The 10229-nt window shown below is 35.0% G+C and overlaps 1 protein-coding gene across 2 annotated transcripts; it reads right to left on the bottom strand.

Annotated features, from left to right (window-relative positions):
• Positions 1-43: 43 nt before the first annotated feature.
• Positions 44-9979, bottom strand: LOC110410578 (RabGAP/TBC domain-containing protein). Of its 2 annotated transcripts, XM_021420345.2 has the most exons (15): positions 9756-9979; positions 9375-9548; positions 9003-9054; positions 8793-8900; positions 8319-8403; positions 7010-7064; positions 6237-6635; positions 5430-5510; positions 4172-4231; positions 3764-3862; positions 3557-3667; positions 2271-2342; positions 2038-2154; positions 1271-1420; positions 44-434 (listed from the first exon to the last, which is right to left on the bottom strand). In XM_021420345.2, exons 1-15 carry the CDS (start codon positions 9816-9818, stop codon positions 252-254), a joined length of 1809 nt encoding a protein of 602 aa, XP_021276020.1. In that variant the 5' UTR covers positions 9819-9979; the 3' UTR covers positions 44-251. The 2 variants fall into 2 exon arrangements, with proteins under 2 accessions (XP_021276020.1, XP_021276022.1); XM_021420347.2 differs by lacking the exon at positions 5430-5510 and having other exon boundaries at positions 46-434; positions 9756-9976.
• Between the last annotated feature and the right edge of the window lie 250 nt (positions 9980-10229).

The raw sequence follows: 10229 nt of genomic DNA, 5'->3' as shown, positions 1-10229 counted from the left end.
CCATTCCTCTCTGTACCCCTCCCAAATTAGGTAAATTAAAATCGACAGGCTTGGGATAAAAAAAATAGCAACCATCTAACACTTTCAATTCCTTTTACACCCTCCTTACAAAGCCTTTATCTTCATCCTCTCACTGTCCTCTCCCTTGGAGCAGATTGTAAGAGTTATACCACATACTACTCTACTTTAGATGCAGCATTTTGATATGTTGCATTGAAAATAAAGAATGCAACAGCAGGAACATATGTGCATTACATAATTATGGGAACATGCACCCTAAATAAATGTTGGCATAGAGGGAAATGAATGAACAAGTAATTCCAAGAGCCTAACCTTTTAAACTGTATCAAAATCCAGCGGAAACAGAAGAAATAATTCAAGCAATCATTCTGCTTGAAATAGTTATGCAATGGGATGTCTAGCAACTCCACCAGCTGCGAAAAAGTAGAGGTACTGTTCAAAGTCAGAGACCAAAAATCTGTTCATGAATTATTAATTTACTTTTGTTAGAAAAATAAAGTCATGATACCCTTTTAATCTTCTTTAGGTTGTTTCCTTCCCAGGAACACAACCAAGGACTGAACCCCAAAAATCTCCAAGAAAATACATAAGTTAGATGACATTGCATATAGATGCTACAACATTTAACTTTATTCAAGGACACGAGAGACCAACAGTGACAATGTTATATCTTGTTTCAAAGTTATAGTTGGTAACTGAAGCAAAGAATCGGGAATCATGATACTCTACTCATTGTAAGAATGATCTATGAAACATAACTTTTGAAGCCTGCTATCTCATCATGTAAAGTCTCCTAAGAAGCTACACCACTAATCTTGGTTCACAGTTCAAAGTTTGACAAACTTGACTAATACTATTGCTTTTTAATGCACACTAACAGAGGCTGAAATTTCAAGGAGTGATACAAAGGGAAGAAGAATCAATAAACTGATCACAAAAAAGATCTTAAATGAAGACATGCCAGAGTTCTCTGACTATTTTACACATGAAGTTTAGTCCTAATTATAGAGAAATTGATGTCTGAAGAATGCAACAAAAATACTACTGCCCTTTACTCTCTACAGAGAGAAAAAAATAACCCCACACCAAAGAAAAATAGGGCAGGAGGAGGGAGAACAGAATATGAGATTACCTTTAAGTGTTGATTATCCACATTTTAACAAAAGAAAAAAACCAAAAGACATCTGCCATTTTAATGAATAACATGACTCCAGGAATTTGCAAGAGAGAGAGAGAGAGGAAGCAAGACCTTAGATAATGCAAAGAGCTGAGTGTGCATGCCATTTTGGTCACGATTAAAATTGGGCCCAAGTCGTTCCATCAGTGCCACAAAACACCAAAATGATTCTGACTCCTCCTCCATTACAAACAAAATAGGGGAGAGAAGATCACTCATACCCTATAAGAAGGGGGAAAAAAAAAAAAGAGATGAAGCACACAGCAATATAGAACATTAGTGCCACAACTGATAGAAGCTCTGGGGAAACTCATAACATAGACCCATTAAATTATGCTCAACTTCAACGTAGTTTTTGAAAATAATGCCTGCTTGAATGCACTAAAACTATATTCATACGAGAAAAGCTGTTTCAAATTTATTCATTAATTAATGCTCTCAAAGTATGTGACATATGATGTGTTCAGCCTTCCTGGTTGCTTATAAGATTTTTTATGTCATATTTGTACAATTCTATGTCACCTGCATGCTGACAGCTCATTGCCAGATGGTATGACAAATATTGTATGAAATGACCAAATGAATTGTATTGCCACCAATCCAGTCATTTATTAAGCAGGTATTACCATTTAGACCAGACTGATTCCAGCATTTCTACATACTCCCATGCACATCCAATATAAGCACTTCATTCTTGTTGCATTTCCAAAACACTTGAGATTCTTTTCATTCTTAACTAAAAGAACAACATCACAATTGTAACTCAGCATAACTATAAAATTAACTTTTTTGCTACACAACCAACAGATCAAAAACCACGGCATATCAGAAGTCATTACCTGACAGTAACCAAGATCAAAGTTGTAGAAAGAGTAGGTCAACAGAATATCACGTAAAAGATTCACATTTGGATTGTCATCCCCCTCATAGAAAGAGAGCGATCTGTCAGTCCTTACCTTAAACCAACAACAACAACCAGGTTGCAATGAACTCAGAATGGTGCCATCACACTTTTCAAGAATAAGATAATATATGAAACTCCAAGTGAAACATGTGATGGTTTCATACATACCACATCTTTATCTATAAGGCCTTTCCTCTCTCTGAACTTCGTAAATCTTTTTGCCTGTTCAGGAGAAATACTCTGCCATAAAAATTCATCGAACAAGTGTTAAGCCTCATATAAAAACTAAGCTTTGCCAGTATTAAATAATACTTCTCTTAACAGTACAAACAGAATGACAATAGTTACAAGATGTCTAAGAACAATATTTATCCAAACACTCAATGGTTACAAGACTGCACTGCATCGTCTTTTTGACTTTACACTAGTCCGCATGTAAACCAGAATATGCATAAGATCAACAACATTATGCATTTGGGCTTTGAAAATCTGCAAAAAGATTGCATCACTAGGGTGGATTCATTTTGAAGTCATTGCTTTGCTCGAGCTCCCAATAAGCCATGAAAGCTGGCCTTACAAAGGTAATAAGGTTTGTCTTCTCAATTTGAAATTTGAAAAAATAAAATAAAATAAAATAAACTCACTTTACTGGTTGTCTTACTAGACTACAAAAAATCTTGAAGTATGTTAAATAGAACCAAATACACAGCTTATAAGAAAAAAAACAAATACGCACATTAACACACAGGCAAATCAAGCAAGCCCAAAGTAAACCAATGCCTGGCTCACAGAAATCAAAAGTGCAAATGGCTGAATTGATCCAATTCTAGTGAAAGGGTTAAATGGGGCAAGGCAAAATAGTGAAAATTTTCTACCAAATAAGGCCATTGTTATCAAGGACCTGCAAGATATTTCCACACCCTTACAAAGACAAAAGATTTTTAACAGTTTTGTTCCAACATCGAAATTTGCTAGCCCAAAGTTCCACCCTAAAGCTTTGCTTCATTCAGAGGCAGATCTTGGAGGCATGCAAGTTGTGCAACATGCCACATACCTCAAAGGCAACCAGCAATCTTAACACAAATGGCTTGTGAAAGAAACCTCCAAGCAAAACAAAAATCTTAGCTCCCCCTTCCCCACCTCCCATTCCCTGAAAAGGAACATGTGATGCACTATAAAGGCACCACAAAAAGGGGGGGAAACCTGCTTCCCAAAGAGGCCAAAACAACTCATGTCGTAGTAACACAAAAAGAAAAAGAAAGTATCTTGTCGATAAAAAACATCCAAACATGTCTTTGGTTTGGAAAAAAAAACATTACTCTTCTGAACCTCAAAATTTTGAGCTGCTGCCAAAGACTAAAGACCACTGAAACTAAAATTTGACACACTCTCATATATAATGTTGGGAAGGTGAGAGCACTACATGACAAAATAGACAACGATTTACTGCAAACCTGCCACTGGTTTTTTATAGTCTCATATTCTGTCTTTTTGATAGACCTTAGATATTCCCTCTCCGCATAGGTTGATTCGTATGTATGATATCCCAACAATATTGCCCAAACCTAAAAATCACAACCAAGATCTCTATGAATAAGATGCATTTTTAGTTTAAAAACAATCAATCCACTCAAAATTCCTTGCATGATACAAATACGAACCTCTCTTCGTAATTTGTGTTCAATTCCTCCATAAAATATTCTTTTCTTTAAAGCTTTTGAATCCACCACACGTCCTTCTGAATCCAAGAATGTGGCCCACTGAAATAAATAAATAAATTTCCAAAGAGCAATATAACACCAATCACATAACGAATTCGTAGTCCTTGGAAGAAAGCGTGTACAGCATGTAACAACTTCAAAGACATATTTATGAAAAGCTTTAACATAAAAATCAGGAAATTTTATTACTAATCTATTTCTTTTCTCATAGTAAGAGACCAGTGATGGAGACTGCCTAGTCTAGAGAGGCAAGGACATAAGGCAACTGGGGCCCATCAAGGAAGGATAGTTAAAAAGATAAGGAAATTAGATACAACACAGTAACAAAGTTTGAATCTGGCTCCTTACCTCTTCCAACCCCAATGGTGGCTGTCGGGGCTTTCCCCACACTAGTGATAGTTTGTCAAACTGCCAGAAAATGAAGAAAAAAACATATATCAATAGATATGCAAAATCTATCCCCAAAATATGAAACAATAATATGCCACAGTTATGGAATTTAGTGTTCAACCACACCAAGTATTGGGCCCTCCTGATATCATAATCAAATACACCAAAATAATGCATGTTTAGCATTAAGAGAGGAATCGATTTTTAAAACACACAGACTAGTGACAAAAAATTACATTTCTGTTCCATTCATAACAACTAGTCATGGGAGGGCTACATACAAATAGACAGACTAGTAGAATAAAATTTCTTTCAGCTTTCAGTTTTTTAATTTTATAAAAGTATCATCGCTTCTTGGCTAATTCATAAATATAATGAATTAATGTTTTTAATTTCCTTTGCAGCCCTGTAACACTTTTAAGATTGTCCAGCTTAGTCTACAAAACATTAAAAAAAAGACTCCTATCACAACAATTACATTGCAGATTTGTTTAACACAAAAATCACAAGATTTTAAGTACAGATACCTCCACTTGCATTTGTAAACCTTAGATTGGCACAAGGCCTTCTAATATCGACATCCTAATTTATGACTACTTTTCTGCAACTTATCAACAGGTCAATGCTGAAGGAAGAGAAAGAACTCAAAACAAACACCCGAGTCAATCCTATTCATCAAAAGGGGGGAAAGCCCATTACCAACACCAGCCATATTCCCAATGTTAACAACTATAGTCTATAGACTACACAGGGTTTCTCTATGTGCCCGGACCAAGACAAAAACCAATTTTCGCAACTAGTCAGTGAGTTTTTCCTGGCCAAACTGAGAACCTAATGTTCTTTTATCCATCATCTAAGGCCATGTAAAAATTTTTGTAATTCCATCTGTTAAAGATTGTTTATGGAAGCATCACATTGCAACACATTCGTCATCTGCTAATGCTTCATAAATCAATCTACCCCTGCTTCTGGCCACTTTTTCGACTCCCAACTTTATGTATCAAACTATAAAACGAATTGAATTTATGCAGTCTCATTCAGCAATCATAAGCCAGAAGATAAATTGGAACCTTAGCGGGTTGTAGCAGCAATCTGAAAGGATTATAAAGGAATGTGTTGCTAAATATCTATATTGAACTCATGATCACACTTGGAAATGTCAAAAGAAAAAGAAACAAACCCAGAAACTATAAAGAACTAAGGCTCCTTTCTATACCTCCTTAATATCGATTAGCTCAAATGTCCCCACATTGGTGGCAGCTTCATCATCATGATTGTGTTTCCTATATGGGGCTTTCTGTTTAACAATGGTAGAGGTTGGCATCAGGTGGTCCTGGTATAGAACTTGAAATCTTTCCAGCTAAAATAATGCAAGTAGCATGAATTGAATAAAGAACATAAAACTCTAAACTACGCTTAAATTAACAATAATACTTAATCTCTCCAAGTAATGTGGCAAGATGTACAGACATTCAAACCATCAAATTAATGTTCCAAGAGCGATCCACCACCTCAAGAATACACTCCATTCATCTCATTCTTTGTTTTTCATCACCAAATGGACCACTCCAGGTATCTTATTTACATTGCAAGAAAAAAGAGAGAATCTCTCCACTATCTCCAGAAAACTAATCATTAGCATAATTCCTATGGAGTAAGTAGTTGAATTGTTATCATTAAACACTTGCAAGATTCAAAAGTTTGAAAGAGGACACCATCCTGTATTATGAATATGGTTTTTCTTTCCTCACCCACTATGTTTAGCCATGACCCCCAAAAATGATGTTGATATTGGGTTTGAATTGATCCACATAGGATAAGACCTTCTACAAAAAGATATGTATTTGTATTGTTTTACCTTCCAATAAGAATGCATGAGCATCAAAAGTGTGTGGAAGAGTTTCTAGAGTTTAAACCCCCATCCGAAAACACAAACCTTTTGAAAATTTCACAAAATAGACAGCAATATATCTTGTGAAAACATTAACTGTGCGAATAATTGACAAAGGGTGCAGACAGCTACCTCAAGAGGATCTGGAGCAACAGGGCTTTTAAGAGGAACTTCCTCATCTTCGTCAACTTTATGATTATAATCAAGGACAGACTGGTTAGTGTTTCTCCTCTCAAAAGCATCAAAACCATTACTATGTGTCTCCCGGAATAGCTGCGATGTTGTTTCTCGGGCAAACTTGGTTACAAGAGAAAACTTCTCCAAAACATGAATTGATAAGTCTCGAGCAGGATCATGAACCTTTTGCCTCTGCCTTCCATTGTACCGAGATGTACTAGAATTTTCATCATGGACACCTACATCAGTCCTCTCTTCATTTTCACGTGAAGCAGACCCCCTAACTGAAACCGGTGTTGATGGCACACTTGCAATGGAAACTGCCCTGGGAAGCTCCAATGAAGACAAAGTTCTCTGCACAAGCAATTGGAAAATTCAGAATATATTAGCAACTCACTGACCATGTATGGTCAACAAAGTCAAACAAAACCAGACAACTCAAAGTAAATAAAATGACATTTAGTTCAACAAATCTAGTCAACCTTTGAAAACAATAAAATTTACAGTTTGCATTTTGAAAAAAATACAAAAAGCAGATAAGACAATGTTAGTTAGCACAATTACACTTAAGACTTGCATTTAAAATAATTAACCTTTGTAAAAGTAAGATATTTCGCAATTAAAGAATTCCTTATTTCCCCACTTTGGACATAAGATATGGGAAGCAGTTAATGAAAGAAATTTCTGTAACAAAAATAAACAAACAAGTAAACTAGCAGTACACAAACCTGCAGAGGATTTTCGAAGTCGTTCACAAGAAATACATTGGCATCTTCCGCTGACCTGAAAATAGATGAAAAACAACGACCTTAAAGAAATCTATATCAATGTTGTCAAAGGCACAAGGCACATTCTAGGCACTAGGACCCTTACCTCACCTGAGGCACAAGGCTCAAAAAAGCACTTGCCTGAGTAAAGTAAGGTGCTAATTTCTAAAAGGTATTTACAGGACAAAGAAAATTCTACATATCATGTCTAATAAGCTTAAAATATATGATTTTGCTAATAAACATTAAAGAGTTTACTCCATTACATTGCCTAATGTGTTCCAAAGATCAAGAATATAATAACAAATGTCATTAAACAATGCTCCAAGTCCTTCATTTCCATCCTCAACAAAAAGTTGTGTATCAATTCTATTATTTAATTTTCTAGTGCCTGATGAAAGGCGCCTCGCCCAAAGCAGTGCAAGCCTGCAAGGTGCTTTGCTTGATTTGCGCTGTGTCTTAGCACCTAGACACGTGCCTTGACAACACTGAACGATATATCTTTGTACTAAATTGTGAGCTCAAGACAGATGTAATACTAAGATATTGGAAATAAGAATATAATTGCAGTACAATACTAATTTTTTCCAGAGAATACTCCTGAATTAAGAAGATTTAGAAGTGGAAGAAGTAAGAAAATAGAAATATTTTATATCACTAGAATTCTTAGCATTAAAAACTCTTCTCTTGCATACGTGCAAGAAACTTTTCAATTTAAAAATGAAGCAAAGGCTTCATGGCACAAGTATTAATTAACTATGGCACATTTGACAAAAGAAAAAAATCATCATTATAGCAAATTCTTTATTAAAAATAATCAAGACTTATGGTGTAAAATGAAATAATACAAATGTCATATTTTGTTTTCCCAAATCTAGGAAAAATCCCACATAACGGGTTTCAAAAATCTATCAAAATCTCCTGAGATTTCTAAATGTGTCAATAGAAAAACAACAGTTAATCATACTAACACAGAAACAAATTCTAAATGAATAAATCAACAAAACTCCATAACCTCCCAAAAGAATTTTTTGCTTGATTCTGTGTGAAGAAAATCATTTATGGAAACTTTTACAATATATATATTGTTTGCCCTAGTAATTATATTCCTTTACACGTCTTACTCTACTCCCACTTGTTTTAATAGGTCAGCATATGGTAGGCAACACCAGGTTAATTCCAAGATTTTATTCTTGATCAAAATCCTGTAGCAAGTAACTGTTTAACTCAAATTATTAATTACACAAACTTAAAATGAACACAAACCAACCTCACAAGAAAAACGTGTTGTTTTACTGTAGCAAGGAACTCTCGAACTCCTCCGTTATAGAAGTATAGAGGAGGAAATGCAAGTCCTGCAAAACAATATTTTTTTCATAGAATGTAAGGCCAAGCATAGTTATGACGTACGACAGCAACAAAATGTAGAGATAAAAAATTTAAGTCAAATAATTCAAATAAATCCACGAGATTAACCCATTCACACCATATTCTAGCAATCATCAAAAGGATTGCAGATACTTGCACGTTGAACAAGTCAATTATTAAGTAGTTATTTGACGCATTCCACAAATGGCCCTAAATGTATAAATTAGTTTATTTTTTGTCCCACAGGGCCATGAAAGTTCTGATGAAGATCAACTGAACATCATATGTAGAAGATACAACTTCAAAAATCAAAAGCCATCATGCTCGACCTCTTAGAGTACAAGCAACAAAAGCAGTACAGTTTGTGGTTCCTTACCAGATGACAAAACAACAATCATGTACTGCCACCCAAGAGCTGGAGTGTGTCTTCGGATGGACCTCACATCAGCAAACGACACTGGCCTGATGGTATAAAGTTTCCTATCTGCATAATAAAGCCATGCAACAACAACTTTAGCAAATCATCTAGGCCAAATTGATAAGTTCATAATAGTACATTCAAATCACAAGTCTAACGCTTAAAAACCTTTCTCAGACAGCCTCGCATTTGTAGTTTGACCTTTGTATGGAATCCACGTCTACGATCAAAGACCACAATCAAACATGTAAATTATACATAGACAAAACATACAAAAATGATATTCACGCCAACACCATTTCACATCCTATTTGCGTCCCTCGATGCATATCCTATCCATGAATTGATAGGGCACACTAGGTTGTCGTCCAATAACTACTGGCCACATCAGATGGTACAAATAATTGGTATAAATGAGGTACGGTAAGTAGCATGATTAAAACAATATACGGCAAGTTGTTTAATGCTAAACATAATTAACAAAATTATCCATATATGTAAACATAATTAAATACAAGCGCCTAAGAATTAATCAATTACCATGAAGAGAGAAGAGCCTTGCTTAATTAACTTTAATCTGCCACTAATCCGCTCAGAGGCAAACTGAGTAGGATGAATTGTAACATTATCTTTCAGATAAACAATTTCGGCTCCCTCCGGTTCACTCGACGAGCTTCTTTTCCCACTGTCGCACCGCATCATACTAGCTGATCCCTACACCCCCAAAAAAAGAAAAAAAACTAAATTAAAACAACAAAACCATAATTAAATTCAATAAATCCGACATATATAACAATTAATTACGAGATCGATTCGCATAAAAAAAAGATTAAAAAAGCAATTCAATTAAATAAATATAAATAACGGAATAAAAAGAAATGAAAAGTGTTAAGTTGAATGTGATTTTCTTTTTTGGCTTACCTGTTGTTGAGACGCGGCGTAATCGGCATCGTCTGATAAATCGTGAAGCTCTGGTTCCTGCATCGTTTAGGGATTTTCCTTTTTTTTTTTTGTTTGGTTTTCGTTTTGAGTAGAGATTTTTAAGAGGGGATAGAGATGATTTTTTGTTTTATTTATTTCTTACCTTCGAGGCGAAGAAAAGAGAAAGCGGAGGAACCGAGCCGCGAGGAGAAGGCGTGGTGGGACCCGCGTGAACGAGATTTCTATACCTTGTAAACGGTTTCAGGGGAAAGCAGTTAGAACCGGACCGTTTTACATTACATCATATATATAAAGAATCAAATTTCCTTTTCTCATACTAGTAATTTTTATTACTTCGATAAAAAAATTATCTTTTTTCTTGAGAATTGAATTAAATTAAATTATTTTTCTCATAAAAATAGTAATTTTTACCTCAAAAACAAGTTAAATTATTTTTAACTAATGATGTGTTAT

Source organism: Theobroma umbraticum, unplaced genomic scaffold (genome assembly GCF_002168275.2).
Source record: "Theobroma umbraticum cultivar Fairchild unplaced genomic scaffold, ASM216827v3 scaffold_56.0, whole genome shotgun sequence".
NCBI lineage: Eukaryota > Viridiplantae > Streptophyta > Magnoliopsida > Malvales > Malvaceae > Theobroma > Theobroma umbraticum.
This window is presented reverse-complemented; position numbering and strand designations above follow the sequence as displayed.

Coding starts and splice junctions, on each gene's coding strand:
- LOC110410578 (XM_021420345.2), bottom strand. CDS start 9,818: ATGCAGGAACCAGAGCTTCACGATTTATCAGACGATGCCGATTACGCC. Junction 7,065..8,318: donor CAACACGTTTTTCTTGTGAG/GTTGGTTTGTGT, acceptor ATCTATTTTCAG/GTCAGCGGAAGATGCCAATG. Junction 5,511..6,236: donor TTGCTCCAGATCCTCTTGAG/GTAGCTGTCTGC, acceptor ATTGTTAAACAG/AAAGCCCCATATAGGAAACA.